This window comes from Pleurodeles waltl, chromosome 6 (genome assembly GCF_031143425.1).
Source record: "Pleurodeles waltl isolate 20211129_DDA chromosome 6, aPleWal1.hap1.20221129, whole genome shotgun sequence".
Taxonomy (NCBI): Eukaryota; Metazoa; Chordata; class Amphibia; order Caudata; family Salamandridae; genus Pleurodeles; species Pleurodeles waltl.
In genome coordinates this window covers 689,080,829-689,100,217 of record NC_090445.1, presented here as the reverse complement: position 1 = coordinate 689,100,217, position 19,389 = coordinate 689,080,829, and the positions used below count along the sequence as shown (strand labels likewise).

The 19,389-nt window shown below is 43.2% G+C and overlaps 1 protein-coding gene across 1 annotated transcript in view; it reads right to left on the bottom strand.

The window, feature by feature from the left end:
• Nucleotides 1-19,389, bottom strand: part of CPXM2 (carboxypeptidase X, M14 family member 2) — a 357,136-nt gene that overhangs the window by 1,940 nt on the left and 335,807 nt on the right. The window contains exon 13 of the mRNA XM_069239134.1: nucleotides 2,897-2,996. Coding sequence (XP_069095235.1) covers nucleotides 2,897-2,996 — 100 coding nt within the window. The remainder of the gene's footprint in view (nucleotides 1-2,896; nucleotides 2,997-19,389) is intronic.

The window sequence follows — 19,389 nt, the reverse complement described above, 5'->3', positions numbered from 1 at the left end:
TCCCTTTCAAAACAGCTGGAGAGCAAGATGCCCTGAGTGAGCCATTTTTTAAAAACTTTATTTAATAGTGCCATTAATCTTGGCTCATCAATATCCGAAAAACTAGTGAGAACAGAATCATTAGTTTTCACATTGAATTATGGGTAGGGAGTAGGGCTAGGAGTAACAAAAAAAATTCTGAATAGTCTTAATTTTTCTATAAAGGAAAGAATAAGCTTTTCACATAAGCCTTGGGATGCTTTCACTTTATCAGTTTGCTTCTGTACTAAAAGGTTGCGTTGCAAATTTACCATTCTGAGGCAGCTGCAGAATGACCTGCCTAATTAATAATAATAATGAGGCAGATTCCAATTTGCAGCCCCCTATGATCGGCTACAAACTCAGAGATGGTGGCCTTCAAGGGTCAGAAGATCTCCATTCCTGAGTTTTCATTTCCAAATGGAAAACGTTCGTTTTTGAAGCAGCAATTGTTTCTTGAAGGAACCAGTGCTGCTTAAAAAAACTAAAGGTTTTCCATTTAGGAAAACATCAGGGGGGGCAGGAAGTGGTTGCCTAGACAGCTGCCTACTTCCCACGAGGCTGTTAACAAAATTTCCAAAGGGGTGGAGTTCTCAAGTAACACCTTCTTCTTTGCAAATCAGTTGCTACCTCATTTAAGTTGTCAGAAACTGTTAAATGGTTTTCGATCGTAATTGCTGTCTCAAACCAAGATACATTGCATACCAAATAGTGATTTGTTATTGTATTTCAAAACTCAATGTATGAGTCATAAAACTGGTTCTGTACAATTAGAAAAAGGTACTTTGTGGTAAAACAAAATCCAGTACTTTTTTGAATCACACATTTTGCAATGCCTAAATCCTTTCATAAATCTGGCACCAAACTTGTGTTTCTTTGGTGAAACAAAGTATGCCTATTATCGAATAAAAAAGGATTTTGATTATATTTCATTTTTGTTTGTTTTTATTTAGCAACCCTTTTTTTCCTAAAAGAAAAACATCTTGTAGAGTGATACTAATAATACATCTTCTGGCAATTGGCATTGTATGGAAATAAGTCTTAAGGAGGGACGTTGCAACTCCTCTTTCTCTAAAATGTTCATGTGAAATGCCAACAAATATCCCATAATAAAGCAAGAAGAAAAAGAGCCCAGAATGCAAAGTGTGAGTACCAGTGCCTTCTTTCTTAGATGAAAAAAGTATTAACGATACTGCATGAGAAAAAGAACCAAGCAACTGGAGTAGCGCAATTTGAACTCCATTCTTTCCACATCAATTATTGTGCAGATATACATCCATATTTGACATTATATTTACTGTGTGCCTTAATAACATTGGCATTTATAACCTATATAAATGGATTAATGAAATTAAATAATGAAATTAAATAAATTAATTGAAATAAGCTATACAAACGAATTAATGGAATGAAAGTTTTATAATGGTGCTCACTAATGTTCATATAAAATGCCTAGTCATTATTCACGTTCTCTATCTATGTTATAAGGTGCATATGTTGAAGTAACATGCCTTTCTAATATACTTTTACATATATTATGAAAACATTTAAAGAGTGCATGTGTATAACCATGTATTCAGATTACATATTAAATGTTTAGTTACAGTAAACCTGACTAAAGCCCTTAACTCTGAAATACATTTATGTTTGGTTAGCGTGTTCTTTCTTTGCATGTGCGTTTCAAGGCTTCAGTAGCTAGAGGAAAGGAGTATATCTTGAGTATTAGTTTCACTAATAGTAAGAACTAAGAAGAGAAATCTTGGCAAGAGACATGAAGATTTAATGAGCAGCTGAAGTCTCCTGTTCATTGTGTATCAGAAACGTGGGATGTTCAAGGTTGCAGAGACTGCAAGTCACATAGGATGAGAAATCTAGGTGATGTTACAGCTTCAATTGATGGATGAGAAGCTAATTTGATCATGAAAGGGAGGGGGAAATCCCATTGAGGTTGAAGGTTATTATTTTTTTTTTTTAATGAATGCTTACACTGTTATAAGCTAAGGCAGATTCGTCTACTTCAAGAGGTACAGACCTCACTGCCTCCTTTTCTTGCAGGTCTCAAGCTTTATGATAAACAGTTACTCCTATTTATAAGTATTTTATTGAGTGTTCACTATGCTGACACCTTCTCGAATTTCTAGATTTCTCTAAAATGTCTTCCAAAACATCCTTAAGCTGTTATTCCAATCATTCTCATTCCTTATTTTAAAATCTGTTTAAATGATTTTAGAATAGTTTCATGTTTAAGAGAGGGAACAGAAGGGAGTTCCTTTATTGAGCACCTTTTTTTAATTCTTGGTTTCTGTATTGCTGTAGTTGTTATTGCTCTATAGCTGGATCTTTTGAGATTGAACCAATTGCAATCTTTTAGCTTGCCAGCTGTAATCCTGCACCTTTTAAATATGTTCATGACATGCGTATGTATTTGATTGATTACTGATTGGGAATGAATCAACTTAACTTCAATCACCGATTCCTGATCCTTATTACAGGGCCAAATGGGCTTTACAGAAAATTAAATTGTTTATTATTGTTCATTCCTTTTGTGTCTCAATGAACATAAAAAAGTCCACCAGATAAGAGTATATAAACTATCCTCCTGCTTGGTCTTGGTCGTACAACCAGCAAACCATCTCTCAGCATAGGTTCTCCTCTTTACCTAAGTTGTAGGGTGACTTCCTCAGGGGGCCTAATTAATGATATTATCTCATGACATGATGTTTGTCCTTATGAAATCACTAACTTCCCTAATATTATACACAAATGCAGATAAGAACCTTCAACTCTACATGAATCCTTCATACCTACCTGTACCTTGTGGTGCTCATATTTGAGTAGAATGTTTTGTTCATTTTTGTGTAATGTTTGTTTTCTGTACCTGTGCGAATGTCATGGTTAACACCCTCCACTGAAATTACAGCATTTGGAATCGCTCTTCCTTGGAGATCCTTCACAATCCCCTTGATGCCCCGATGAACCTGCAAACAAAGCAAAACTGGTACTGTACTTTGAAGAGAGTGAATAAATCAAACCAATGTCATAAAGACCCCTTTCAGCAGTATTAAAACCCAGGGGCATATTTATCATTGAGTTGCATCACCCTTGCGCCATGCAAGGTGGCGCAAAGGCAACACAACTACTAAGTCAGATTTATCAAGCCACTCAAGGCCACCTTGTGTGGTCCTGCATCGCTTGATAAATCTAGATGAGCACAATACAGCACACATCGCTACTTTACTTTTCACTGCAACAGGGAGGCTTCTCATGTGTGGAGCGTGGGTGTTCCCACACATCCCTCAATGGATTTTGGCACATTGCCAGACTTACATTAGCAGTAGACCTGGGTATGTGTCAAAATGCTATGCCTCCCCAAGTGAGGCATAATGCAGAGAAATATGTTTATTTCCCCTCCTTTCTTCCTCTTTATAAGTGTGCTGCATTATGCAGCACACAAAGGAAGGGGAAAATGCCCCTAAGGATTGTTTTTACGCAGGAAGATATTTCTTCCTGCACAAAAACAATCCTGCTTGCAACCCAGGGGCCCCTGGACTACTGCACAAGAGTGCCTGTGTTGGCTCTAGGCAGTCAAAAAGGTACCAGCACAAGGAAAGGACAGGAATGTGCCGTATAATGTTACATACAGAGCATTTCTGCCAGGACAGTACAATAATTCCAGCAAACAGCATGCTCTGTATCTGTGCATGACATACATGATGCCAAAACTTTCAATAGACTATGGGCCTGATTTACAACTTGGCAGAGGAGTTACTCCGTCACAACAGTGATGGATATCCTCTCAGCTGAACTATAAAACCCTTAGGATATAATGGGATTTATATTTCAGCAGATAGGATATCCGTCACTATTGTGACAGAGCAACTCCTCTGCCAAGTTCTAAATCAGGCCTATACTTTATCCTGGGATTTTGTATTTTGAAAAATGTATTTTCTAATCAACGTTCTTCTACTCAACTTTCTTCCACAGCCCCATATACATATAAGCAGGTGGCCCACAAAACAATAATGTTTGTGGTGCGCTAATATGTATGTGAACATTTGTTTGTGAACTGTTCCAACACAGAGATTTAAAACAAAGTGAAAGTGAAGTAAATACAAATGTGACTGGGTGTGCAAGACAACAGTAAGCTGCATGTTTTTCCATTTAGCTCATACTCACAGGCACTTGCATCAGTCACTTGATAACATGCTGTGCAAACATGCTGAGAGGATGCTGGGTCACATGTAAAGACTGCATCATTGCATGGGATTACCAGCAGGAAAGGTGTACAGTCTACCATTTTCGACACACTTTAGGGTGGAAGTTGTAGGAGTACAGAGCTGTTGTACCACAAAACAGATGCAGTAATATTCCACAGATACACTGTTACCATAAATAAGAAGATACCATCTAAATATTGATTTCTCTGAATACTCATGTTTAATAGTGATGAAACAAGAGCCCTCAGTACCCTTATTAAAGTGACCATGGCTTTCTGTTGAAAAAGTAATCCTATTAAAATCCTTGATTGAAGGACATTTTTCACAGAGAACAAACTACTCTGACTTACAAATCAATAACAAAATGCTGGAAGAGGTTGAATGTGTTGCTTGGAAATGGACAAGATGGAAATTGAGCAACTTGGCAAGTAAAAGACTTAAGGTAAAGTTTCAAATTGCCAATAGAGGATATTTTTAAGATTTGTGACTTTCTGACATCTAGTCAGTAGGTCCAGAAGCTAGTATTTGGGTTCCTACCTCACTGTTTCCAGTATCATCCGGATCTAGCTGTACTGCTCAATTATATTCTGCCTTTCTTCTGCTTCTAAGCAGTGATGTAACATTTGGGAAGCACTCACATTGTTTTACAGTAGAAAGATCATTGCTGTAGGCACTGTTGATCAATCAGTGCCTTATTTGTTACACTAGAAAGATTATTGCTATTGATGAAGCACTGCCTAAGGGCAACTAAATACCAACAGCAGACATTCTTTGATTACTGCTGTTCCTCCTTTAAATTATTTTTAAAATAGGCCAGGTGAGCAACTGCATGCTACCCGCACTATAAGGAAGAACAGGCTGATACTATACATATTTTCCCACTGTGTCCAAATATTCTGACCTTTTGGTTTGAGATTTCTAAAGGACCTACAATGGCAACAAATCATTAGCTTTCCCCATCATGTGTAGGAATTACACCAGGTCTGGTTAGCAGTACTCTGAAGAGTATAACTGCTGGACAAACTCTCCTATCAACTGGGAAAATTAGCTGACTGAAATATTTTTCAAATAGACAGAAGATAATCCTGTTAGTTGAGAAGAGTAATACTGTAGTTAATTTGGATATTTATAACTACATCTACTACTATATAAGTGGTAAGTGTGCATTTTATTAGTTAAATGAAGTGCTCCAAGGTCCAACACTCCCCTTCTGTCACACAATACCCATGTTCAATATGAGCGGTGGGTCACCAAGTGAGGGTAGGACCTCATGGTTTTTAGAGTCATTACTTTTATTGAAAGTGAGTAGGGGAACCCACCCAAGATTAGGCGTTAATGTATTTCTTGGATGATAGGTTTGGGAGCAATTTATCCAATCAAAATGTTCAAAACATTCAAAATATGTTTGAAGTCATACTGGTAGTGTAGATATTCTTTATTGCAAGGTTTTGGAGAGACGGCTGACGTGTTTCCCTCCTTACATGGTTGAGGACCTAGGGCTTTCTCAAGGCTCTACAGTGGAGGAAATAAAAAATCTGGTGTACAAAAGATTTAGGGGCCCATTAACATTCTGGCTGTCAGTAGACCACAGACCACCAATGCAGTGGTCGGAGAGCCACATTCCAAACCTGGCAGTTGGGCCCCCAGGGAACCACCAGCCCAGCCAGGATCAAAGATCCTGGAGGTCTGGAGGTGGTGGCGGTCCTAATTTGCAAGGGCAGCGCTGCAAGCTGTGCTGCCCCTGGGATTACAACCCTCTTCTCCACTAGCGGTTTCATGGCAGTACCACTGCCATGAAAATGCTGGGGGAGAACGGATGCAGGGGGCCCCAGAGGGTCCCCTGTACTGCCCATGCACTTGTCATGGGCAGTGAAGGGGCCCCTCTGGCCAGCACCATTGCAAAGTTCAAAGTCTTCTTTGCAGACAGTGAACATTGCAAGGGTGCTGGTCCACCCTGCAGGCTACAGCATTATTGCGGCTCGATTATGGGCCAGAGACAATGCTGTAGCCTTTTTCCTGCTAGGCCTGTGGACGGAAACTTAGGTTTCTGCCCCCTGAACTAGCGGGAAACTCTGGCAGGGAGGTGGCCACAAATGCAGCGGCCACCTTGTCAGGAGTGGCCAGACAGAGTTTTCCGTCCTCCAAACTCAAAATCTGGCCCTTAGTAGCCAGAACGGTGGCCATTCCTCATTGTGAAAAAATAAGTAAAGCTATTATAGATGTTAGAAAAAAAATCCAGTTAGAGTGATAGTGTCAGTGTCTATTGTACATATCAGTTTATTTCTCCCATAATTACCAGAGTCAGATTGCCAGAAGTGTCTAAGTAGTACTTGACTACTTCTGGTGATGACTCCACACTAGAAGAGAAACATGGTGCTGGCATGTAGATATGTATGTGTGTCGCATGCATTCGTGCCTTATGGTGACTAAGAACAAAAACTGAATCTGGCATGCAATATGTCTGATAGAGGTTTACTCATAGTTTAGACAAGAGAGCGAAGGTTCCTAGTAAAAGCTCAGATCATTCACCATTCCGAGCATATCCCAAGCAAGAAGGGATTCTGGTGACTGACAGGATGAAACAAGATAGAGGTGTATGAGGTGAGTCTAAACAGGGAACATATTTAATGAGGACGGGAGTGTAAGAGTGTATAGATGGAAAGTCTAATTACCCGCGATGCAAAGTGTCATGAGCAAGTATTCTAAAGTTCAAAGACATCATACACAGTTGAATACCTTAGTAAAAAACCTGTCACTTCCAAGATCCCGAAGGTACATTAAACGAGGACAAACATTTGCAGCAATTATTTCATCCAAGTGAGGTCTAAATCAAAATATAGTATGCACAAGGTCAAAACATTGTCCTTATAAGAGCCTATACAGTGATATAGAGTTCCCCTTATGAGTATATTGTGAAGTCTAGCAAGTGTAAGAGCAGATATACCAGCTCATCGGTAAAGTAAATTTAACCAAAGCGTACAAAAGGTACATTCTAGAAATCAAACCCAGTGGCACATCAGGCAGGTACAAAAGCAGACATATTTATAACATAGTCCGCGACATTAAAGCAAGGTCATTTACTTGTACTAAAGATTGGTGGTAGAAATGTCGTTCTACTATATTTTTTGACATAGAATACTTTGTAAAAAAACACACAAAATCTGTAAACCAATAAACAAATAGGCCTTTTTTTATAATAAGACCTTTAAGCAAATTAGAGACTGTAACCAACTTCACATTTTAATTCCTAAAAACATTGTTAAATGCGGGGCTGTATGATTAAGCATTATTTTGCAACCATTTCCGGAGTAATAATAAAACCCGGAAGGGACGCAGGGTTTGCTACAAGGAGCCACACAGAGTCCCAAATTTAAATACTTGTCATAGTTTCCTCCACAGTACAGCCTCGAGAAAGCCCCATATTCTCAACCACGTAAAGGGCGAAATACATTTTGTCTGTCTCTCTAAAATCTTGCAATAAAGAATATCTGGATGACCAGAATGACTTCGACCATGTTTTGAACATTTCTAGTTGATAAATTACTCCCAGACCTATCGCTCAAGAGCTTCCTTAACACCTAATCTTGGGTGCGTTCACCTTCTCACTTTCAATACATGCATTTTATTAGAATCACCTCACTGAAATGCTTAAAATATTAGATTTCATTGTGACAATATGCCTCATTCTTCTTGCCTGTTACACACAGGTCCATGTAGCAGATGGAGGACTACCACTTGACAGCCTTGGCAGTTCTAATTTCAAAGCCAACATGGCATAATTCTTGTGAGGATTGATACCTGAACAGGATGTAACCATTATCTAATGAAGAAAGTGGTGTTATACTTGGTCAAGTAGTTGGTACCGGCTGGTCAAATTCAGTTGCAGCAGCAGCATTTGGTTGTGAAAAACACTGCACCTGATGAAAATGCCCAATATTCAGCAAATGCGCCTCTTGGATTGGCAAAGAGTAAATTTAGACTTTAGTCCCATTTTATAAGAATAAGAAACAGAAGTAGCATTCTGCTTAAATATTGCTTTTTGCAATGATTGAAGCATATGTGTGATAAATTAGCACTTTTGTAGATATTTTGAATACCTGGTACACTGCTAAAAGAAGAAAACTGTGGCTCATGTTAGTGACTTTAAGTGTAAACATTCATTGCTGCTCAGTAATCAGTGAGAGGCTTTTTAGTGTTTCTAGGTCCATCACCACTGTAAGCTGGACATGAATAACCTGAAGAAAGTGGCCGCATAGGATGTTTGAGCAGTATCTGTATTCTATCAATGATTGGCTATTCATCTGTCAAAGTAAAATACATCCAAATGTAGTTACTTTTCAAATACTTCATCACTTTGGCTTCATAATATATGTGCCTTATTTACATGCTATTTATTCTAAAATGAGTGTTCAAAGTTTGCTTCCCACCAGTCCATGACAAGCTCTGTAACATTAAAAATCACACCTAATTTTCTTTTATGATTACAAATGTTACATCTGAGCTGTTTATTTAGTTTAATTCGATTTTTACTTTATTTAACCATTTTGGTAACTGCAGACAAAATATTATTAAATAGAGTATACCATAGAAAAAAACATGAAATTTCATCAAAACCAAGTTAGTTACTGTGTCACCCAGCTAAGGGAGGTATTTCCAAAACAGCTGAATGTAAGTGCCTGGGCATGTACGATGATGGCTGATTCCCATGTCCTATCAGGTACAATCTTGGGTATTACCCCTTCTGTGGGATTACAATATGCAAGCACCTTCTTTTTCAAGTAAACTAGTGTACTTCTGTGGTTGCTATATCTTACCTGTTCATGAATGTGAGTGAGATTCAAAGTAAATATCTTAAAAACAAGAAGATCTACACTTCTTCTGTCTATCATTTTTGTACCTTCACCATGAAAAGGAGTTATGAGTGACATGGAAGTTTTAGGCCATAGTGACTGTACCTGGAAGTCTGAGAGCATGTGGCTGAGAATGTATATCAACAGACAGAGGTCTGTACATAAGTGGTCTCCAATTTTGTCATCAAGTTAGGTTTCTTGGGACAACAATTTATTTTAGGCACAAAATTCATGCTGGCAAATCATAAGGTTCAGAACTGGAAGGCTGACGTGGAAAGAAAACAAAAATGTGTAAGTAGAATGAAGCACTGGACCTCTGTTGAGGCAATGGTGATAATGTACGAGGGATTGATTAAGTACTGCTCCAACCACCGATCCCAAAAATTTGGATTTTAATAGGGCTCTCCAGAAAAGAGGAGAGAGATGAGATGCTTACAGCCACAAATGTCTGAAACTCTTCACACATTCTTTTCTTACGTCTTGCCATTATCAAGAAGTCTATGGTAATATATTTTGCAGCACTATGAGTATAACGTAGTTTACTCTCCATTTACATAGCAAACATAGGAATGGAAATCTTAAATTCAAATATATTTTGCAGCACCATCTGTAAATACATACCAGACAGACGTTCTGTGACCCACGGGCAAGTGCAGGTTTGAACAAACTAACCAATTTGACCAGAATGACAGACAGGTTGTGACTCCCAAAACTTAGCTGGATATAATGTGTACTGGATAATGTTCAGCCCTACCAGAGACAGCAGGAATATGTTTGTATGAAGTGGCTTTCTGTTACATCTTTCTCCACAGATGAACACACACAAGAAATCCACATTATAATTAAAAAGGCTTGTTGGTCGTTTGAGGCCCTAGTCTAGTGCGGAGTATCTGAATAAATATAGTTGCAAATAAGAAAAAGGTGACAAAAACAATAAGTGTTATACATGAAAAAATGATGAACATTTCCAACGTTAGGTGGCAAAACCTCAATGATATCATTCAATAATTGAATCACTTCCTCCCTACTGCCTACCTACTGTCTAAATTAGCACCAAAAACATGGATAGAAGTTTCCCAAGTAGCCAGACACAAACATACCTTTTCATAATTCTATGTTCTTTCAGTCTCCATTCTGCTTGGGAAACAAGGTCAATATAGCCTTATAGTCCACTGTTGCGGGCTATACAGCTCCAGCGTTAAAGGCCTGAGCTGAAGGCGAGGGCCTTTAACAAGTGATCTGAACTTTAATGCCGATACAGCCAAGCTACAGGCTATTAGAACATTAGACAGGATATTAGAACATTACGCCACTAGAGGGCACAATGATCTGATAAATAAAACAAAGGCCTCACGGAGCCCAAAGAGGTTGAAATCCTCTTGACCTCTGTGAGGCCTTTGTTCACCAAAATATTGGAATGTTGGAGCTCAGGGCTTCTATCAGCCATTAGGAGCCCGGAGCACTCCATTGTTTTCAATGGCCTCAATATTCCAATGTTCTAATCTCTGTTGTGATATTGTACAGTTAATTAGGCAACTAGAAAACCAGCCAGCTAGGGAAACCAGTGAGTGCCACAGTACAACCTGCATGGAGACTCTTTATTACCTATATGCTGTTTATGAATTAAATGCTCCCTCTTACTCTTCTGAGATGTCACTCTTGTTAAAATGCCTATGCACAGATGTTCTGTAGTGTGTCTCATCGTCAATATGAGAAAAAACGAGACCCGTGAATTGTGATGTGTGTGAAACAAAATGTGTGAATTCTCTTGCATTTTTGTCTAAAATTACAGACTTTTATATATGTGCAAATCATCCAAATAAACTAGTGATGCTCTCTGGACTTCAAATAAAGCTCCATTACATAATGAACACATGTGAACGAAATCCCAAACACAATGATGCACTTTATTTTATTTAGGTCATTGATAATGCGCAGACAAATGAATGAATGAAAGCAATGACAGTTCAAAAGCAGAAAAGAGCAAAATACTTGACTCCGAGTCTTGATGCCTAGATTCTTTTTAAGCAAACATTACACTAATATGTGTTCTGATCACTATGGTCTAAATGATCACTCCCTGTCTCAACAAGTAACATTGAAAAATATTTATCTAAACAACTTCATCTTAGGTTGGGAAGAGTCCTTTAAGAAATCTAGGAAAAGAATCCCTTGATAAAGAGGTAATCTCTCTCTTTCTCTCTGAGATGAATAGGATATGTGTCTCTCTGATCATGTGATTCATGGTGAACTCTCTCTTAGCAGATCCGAAAAGAGATACTGCCAGCATGGCAAGTTCTCACTCAGAATGTTGTCCAGCAACATTCTGTTGTACAGCAATATTCTTTTGGAATATGGAGATCACATGCTGGGCCGACTTTAGCGCTGGTGGCACTGGGTCCTAAAACCATTTTTGGTACCCCTACCCCTGTTGATCTCTACCATGCATTGACTCTTTACTACCCTTCCAATGAGCACCTCATCACTTTGTAGCCCCTTTTTCACATTTATTTAATATTGTTTATACTACTACTCATCCCAATGTAGAATGTCAGAGTGCTTTACATCATACAATACATAGACATTATACAAGCGAGAAAACTGTATGAAATACTACATATGACAATGAGGGCACAAGGTGTAGGAGTCACTTATCATCCATAATGGTAGGCATTTTATGCTATGAGCGCTTTGTCTGGAGCAACATTAACTCAGGAATCAAAACACAACCAGTGGCGGCTGCTGCCAGTAAGGCTTTGTGGGGCAGTGCATGGGGGATGGGTGAATAAAAAAATAAATAAAAAGACTTACCTTCTGCTGCCGGCCCTCCATTCTCCGTGTTCCTCTGCTCCTGCTGCCTCAGTGCTTCTTTGGTTGCTCCCCTTCCCACCCAATACAGATACTTCTCTCAGGCTGTTGCCCAGCATGAGAGAAGCACTGGAATTGGCCTGAGTGGGCTGAAATGGCGCTCAGTTAGGGTCAGGGAGCCTGGGCTGGTTCTCCACCCGGCTGTGCAACAGAGCTCGGGTGGAGAGTTCTAAGTGCTCATGTCAGTTTGGCATCCGTAAGATGACCAGCCAAACCGCCATGCGTAATTACTTTGCACCAACTACTCCTCCTCCCCCTGCTGATGCAGAGGATGGCCCCAACCTGCCCTAAACTTGGCAGACTGAAATGGAAAAATAAAATGATAATGAAATACTTTTATTATCATATTACTGTATTTTTCTGCTTTCCAGTGCCTTTCAGCAGTAGGGTGACGCTCCTCCCCCATAACAGAGGGGCCGTTCCTAAACACAACAAGGTCTTTTAATACTAAAAACGTATTACTACCCAAAGGAACATATTGTATCAATCTTAAAGAAAGATGGAAAAAACAATAAGGTTCGAAACCTATGCTTTGCAGTTTGCATGCAACTCATGCTGTACTGGAAGGATTATTTATGAACTGTAAGTAACAAAAGGATCTCTGTGACCTAAGAAGTAACCATCTGTGCTATCTACATACAATACAAATCTGTGATTTGCATGTTACTCAATGGGATTTACAGCAAGCACACTAACACTCTAAGGTACATTATGAGGAATCAAAACTGCTACTAGAAAAAACTCAGATTTTAGTATTTATTTACCATTTTTAACCCAACATTTTAATTGCTAACCACACAAAGATGCCTTTACCTCCATTAGATTTTGAAAAGGCTGCCCCCCACGAGCTGGGCACCCAGTGTGTCACCCTAAAGCTGGCTTTGACCATTAGAGGGAATACAAACTCTATCCTGACATACCAAGAACCGAATTATTGGTTGCAGAAGAAGCATTATCTTCACAGACTAGTAGACTGGTCACTAGGAATATAGACATTTATTTTAAGGCATTCAATAGGCTGCATCCTGTGAAGGAACTAGAAGTCATAAAATGTTTCTGTGGATTCTCCAGGGCTGAAGTCAATGAAGGTCAGAGAAAGCAAGCCTCTTGTACTGCATATCTGAGCAGTGCAATTTCTTATTATTATAGAGGTTAATAGTGCAGCTGAGAGTCTCATATAATTCCAGGGAGGCTAATTTCTTGGATGGAAGCTTGGGGTGGCAATAGCAGTTTATCCAAACTAGTGACTCTATGGCACACCACGGAAGCCACCAGGGCCATAGCTAGCAATACTGCAGCAGGTGTAGTGACACCAGACCCCAGAGGCCTGAGAGCCCCAGAGAACCCTGGCTATTGCTATAGTTCCCTACCCAACCAGTGGGCAGAGGGGGGGCATTTTCTTTTTGCTTTCACCAGAGTTCATGGTACCCTTGCTACACTACTGAAGAACTGCCCTTCAAACACAAATGTTCACTTAAGGCTCATCTCTCCTTAGACTGTGTAGCTTTCTTTCTCTTTTAACTGCAGGCAACAGGTTTTACTACACTTAAAGAGCGCTTATAGAATGCCCTATGTGAGTTTATTCTTTAGCATCCTCTTTCTTCAAAAACAGAGGTGTTCCACCTCTAAAAACAATGAGAGTTTACTGCACACTGTGCCGTGAGTTTTCACCTTTGAAATGTATATCTTGTGCAGTAGGTTGTGCCAGAAATGTCTTAACAGACTAGGAAAGTTTTTGCACAATGTTTGAGCAAAAGGTTTTTGCTCATTTGTTCAAGGATGAGATCTATTCAGCATCTAATGAGGCAATATCATCCTCATAGCGTCATATAGTTACAATCCAGTCCTGAAAGCAGTAACCCTTCTAGTAGGGGACCACAGAAAAGGTGGCATTGAAAGGTTGTTGCCTGAGAATGATGCCTGGTACAAATTACAGGCCCTCATGCATATCCAAGGAAAACGCTAAGGCCCTCATTATGACATTGGCGGTAAATCCCACTTACCGCCATGCTGACTGCCGCCAACATACCGCGGCGGCGGCGGATATCCGTTCACCATATTATGACACACACACACACACACACCAATCCCTCACTATTCAGACACACACACAGATCCGCCAGCCCAAAGGTCAGTGATAAAGTGGCGGTAGCAGAACCCACACCGTTACGCCAACAGAGAAACGCCCACAAAAGTATGACCCACGAATCACCTTGGCGGACATTCAACGGCGGTAAACCATTGGTGGTACATACTGCTGTGCTCAAAATACACACAGACTAACAAAACAGCGCCACATTGGGCAATTCAAACTACACACAACTGACACCCATACACATACCACACCCACACACCCACACCACTATAAAACACACACCCACATTACCCACAACCCTTTACAAATACCAATAATTGCCAGCAGAGAGAGACAGCAAGAGCACCCACACAACCAGAGCCACATATCACATCACCTTACACACCACCCACGCACCTCACATCACACACCCCAACACATCACCCTACACATCCTCACCCACACCACTCATACTACACCCATGGCACCACAACGACACCCCAGATTCTCTGAGGATGAGCTAAGGGTCATGGTGGAGGAAATCATCTGGGTGGAGCCACAGCTATTTGGACCACAGGTGCAGCAGATATCCATTGCTAGGAAGATGGAGCTATGGCGGAGAATTGTGGACAGGGTCAATGCCGTGGGACAGCACCCCAGAACAAGGGTATGGCGACAGGAAGAGGTGCAACGACCTACGGGGGAAGGTGCGTTAATTTGCAGCAAGACACCAGCTCTCAGTACAGAGAACTGGCGGTGGACCTCCACCTCCTCCCCCACAACTAACAACATGGGAGGAGCAAGTCTTGGCAATCATGCATGCCATACCAATGCATGGACACCACTCACAGCCCTGCATGGACACCATTCACTAAAGCACGCACACTTTAGACAATCAGCTAGCCCACCAAATAACAACTCACACAAGGCAAAGCTGCCAGGGCAATAACAACCACAGAGGGCAACCCACCCATGCACAATATGTCACACACAGAAACAATAACCCTGCATTTACATCCCCACAGGACAACAGGGAAGCTGGGAGGACTGCTGTGCACCAGAGGGAGGACAGGCACAGGGAACCGACTCTCCAGGAGGCACTCACCGCGATCCAAGGAGCATCCCAACATTCCCAGCATATGCTGGACCAGATCCTGGACAAGATGCAGGAGCGGCTGCAGGAGGGACAGTACCTGGGGATCAGGGAGGACTTGAAGGCCATTAACACCACCCTGGTCTCTGTTGCAGGGGGTGCTGGCAGACATGGCCAACAGTATGAGGGAGGCAGTGGTACACCAGTGGGCCCATGACACTGGCCAGACTACAGAACAGCCCTCCACCTCCGCTGCCGCTAGTGGACAGGAGGCCCCCACCACAGGACCAACAGGCCACTAGCACCCCTTCCCCTGCAGAAGGAGAACCACCCCACAAATGTTCCCTGTGATCCAGACAGAAGCCAGAAGCTATTGCCAAGACCCCTGCCAAGAAATAAGACTCTCCTGATTGTCACCCATGTGTCCCACTCTGTCACCTTGTCCACCTTGAACTGCCATTGCTCCCCTTCCTATGCCCCCTTGGACAATGCACCTGTGCTACAAATAGACTGGAACTATACCATGGACTTTCCTCCATCATCACCCCAGCCCAATGCTCTTCCCCCCTTACTCCTTAGCACTTAAATAAACACCCTTTGAAAAATATAAGTATGGAGTATGTCAAATGATTTAAGTGTGTATTTGTTTAACTTGCTTTAAACATTGCAATTCAACTGTACAGTAATGTATACATTGTAAAGACCTGTAGTTGGCTGCAGTGAACACACCAGGAGCAATAGTGGGGCACCAACATCTGCAAAAAGAGATGTCAATAGGTACAGTGAGTGGGCATAGAAGTAGGAATTCACAGCCTGCCAGTGACAATGTCACACATCAAACTGTCAATGAAATGTGAAATAAGACTGTGTTTCCTGTGTGTCATTAGAAGTATTGACGAATGACTGCACTTCTGATGTCCTCATCCTCTGCCTCCTCATCTTCCCTGTCCACAGGGTCTACTGCTGCCACCCGGCCATCTCCAGCCTCCTCCTCCTACAGAAAAGGCACATGGCATCTCAAGGAAAGGTTGTGCAACATGCAGCATGCCACGATTATCTGGCAGACCTTCTTGGGTGAGTAGCACAGAGATCCACCTGTTAGATGGAGGCACTGAAACCTAGCCTTGAGGAGGCCGAAGGTTCAAGGGACAACGGTAAGCCACACACTAACCCTTATGTCCCACACAATACCCATACACCAACATCCACTGGGTGGGAACCAGAGCTCACCTATAAGCCACACCCTGTGCCCCTGGAGTTAGGCCATCACATTTGGGATGCTGCTATTCCTCAGGATAAAAGCATCATGCACCGAGCCTGGATACTTAGCATTGACATGGGAGATGTACTGGTCTGCCAAGCACACCATCTGCACATTCACAGAGTGATAACTTTTTCAATTTCTGAAGACCTGTTCATTGAGCAGGGGCAAATGCAATATGTGTCCCTTCAGTCACACTAATGAAGTTGGGGGTGTGTCCCATTGCATAGAAATCAGCCTTTATTGTGGCCAAATCCACCACCTGGGGGAAAATAATGTAGCTGCACATGTGTTTAATCAGTGCACCCAATACTCGGGTCAGCACTATTGAGAACATTGGCTGTGACATTCCTGCTGCCAAGCCCACTGTCACTTGGAAAGAACCTGATGCCAAAAAATGGAGCACTTGCACAAGAGGGGGGATCCCAGTGGGGTGACGGATAGAGATATCAGGTCAGGCTCCAATTGGGCACACAGCTCTGTGATTGTGGCCCTGTCAAGTCTGTAGGTGAGGATAATGTGCCTGTCCTCCATTGTTGCCAAGTCCACAAGGGGTCTGTACACAGGGGATGTCTCTGTCTCCTATTCACCTGCAGCGGTTGCAATCTATGGGGCAAAAGAGTGAGCAGTTGGTCATTATCTGTACATTGTAACCACTACAGTACAATGCATATTGTGAATGTTACAATATTTTGGTGGCATATGTCCAGAATGTGAAATAGTGAATTGTGATGCAGTTAGTATCCAGGGCCTGCCCCCTCTGAAATGGCGTCTGCCTGTCCTGTATGGAGGGACAGGTGGAAATGAGGTAATTCCACTGACATTGTGCACCGTTGCAGAAGGTGGTCGGGAACCGCCGTGCTCATTGGTTATCATTGGGCCCTATGGGGTACAGTGGCCAATGGTGATGTTCGTCGGCGGTGACGGTATGCACCACCGCGGATGTCACTGCCATTTTCTATCTCTTCACTCACTTGCTACCTGACCTTCAATAGGAGAGGACCTGCACTGCATGTGCTGCTGTGGATCCTACCATGGCTCGTGTGACTTGGGAACGGGCCCCTGCCTTCACCTCGGCGGAGTTGGAGAGACTGGTGGATGGGGTCCTACCCCAGTACCGACTGCTGTATGGGCTTCCAGACCAACAGGTGAGTACACTGTGAGTAAGATGCATGGGTCATGAATGCATGGAGTGCTTTGTGTGAAGGCCTCGTGTGGGGGAGTTAGTGGATCAGCCCTGGGAAGCATGCCGCATGTATGCTGGGGCATGTCTGTGCTAATGGGGATGGTAAGGGGCATGGTGGGCCATGAGTGTAACAGGCAGGATGGTCGACTAATACCTTTCACTGTGTCTATTTCCTCTGCAGGTCAGCGCCCATCAAAAGAAGGGTATATGGCATACCATCGCCAAGGATGTGTGGACCCTGGGGGTCTATTGCAGGCAGATCACCCACTGTCGCAAACGGTGGGAGGACCTGAGACGTTGGGCATGTAACACGGCAGAGGCCCAGCTGGGGATGGCCTCCCAACGAGGAAGGGGTGCCCGTCGAACCCTGACCCTCCCTGATGGCCCGCATACTGGTGGGTTGCCTATCCGGAGCTGGATGGGCGATTTGGGGCATCACAGTAACAACAAGGGGGTGAGTACAGAGCCCTTCATTACTACTTACACCTGGTGCAGTGGTATCCAGGTGGGGGATGTGGGCCTCTGGGTGCCCCTAGGCCAGGCCTGACAATGCAGAGTAGGTCCCACGTTGGGCAAGGTTCTGATGTGAAAATCCTCCACCCTAGCTAGTGGGCATCCCCTACTGGGCAGGGGTGTGTTTGTCCCAGGTATGCTGCAGTTGGCGGTATCTGTCCCTACCCATGGCCTGGTGACTAGCATTGTAACTGGTAGTGCATTGCCTAGTGCGTAAGGCTGTTCCCTGTGTGTGAGTGTGTTGTGTATGCCAACAGTGGTGTTGGTGCCGCCATTGACCAAGTGTATCCTTTGTCTCTCCCCCCCTTTTTGTGTTGTCATCCTGTCCTTATGTGCATTAGCATCATCTGGCGGAGGAGCAAAGGCACTGGCGACGGAGGGAGCTGCACCCCACAGGACCCAGGAGGCCGAGTCCACCGACGCTGAGGGCACCAGTGGGACGGGGGGGTGAGGGGAGCACCACAGCAGAGGCAGGAGGGAACAGTTCGGAAACAGATACCTCCTCCGATGGAAGCTCCCTGGTGGTGGCGGACACCTCTGTGCCCACCCCAGCTACAGGTACAGCCACCACACCCCGTACCAGCACCGCACTCCCAGGAGCCACTCAGCGAGTTGCCTGTGCCCGCTCACCCAGGAGGGACATCTCCTTCGCCCCAGGCACCTCAGGCCCTGCCCCAGTTAGCCCTACTGCCCTGAGGGAGGAGGCTATTGACCTCCTGAGATCCATCTCTGTTGGGCAGTCAACCATTGTGAATGCCATCCAGGGGCTGGTAGCCCAACAGTCCAATGCATTTCTGGAGGGTATTCACACTGGCTTGGCGGCCCAACAGAGATCAATCCAGGCTCTGGCCTCCTCTCTGATGGAAGCCATTGTTCCTGTTTCCACCCTCCCCCCTCCAACTTCCTCTTCCCAGTCCCATTTCCCTCAACCCCAACCTATACCAAGCACACAGGCAGACGAGCATGCACACAGGACAACACACAAGAGGGGACATAGCAAAAACAAGCACCACACTTCATCCCACAGGCACTCACACAAACACCATCCAGATGCAGACATATCAACATTCACTGTCTCCACTGTGGCACCCTCCGCCTCGTCCTCCACCTCCCTCCCAGTTCTGTCTACACTCACACCTGCATGCACTACATCCTCATCCACTACCACCATCACCAGCACATCTATCAGAGCACATACCTCACTGGCAGTCACTACCCCCACATCCATGCACACGTCCCCTGTGTCCTCTCCCCACTGTGTCTGTGCCCCCTCCTGCCAAAGTACACAAACACAAGCACTCAGACACCC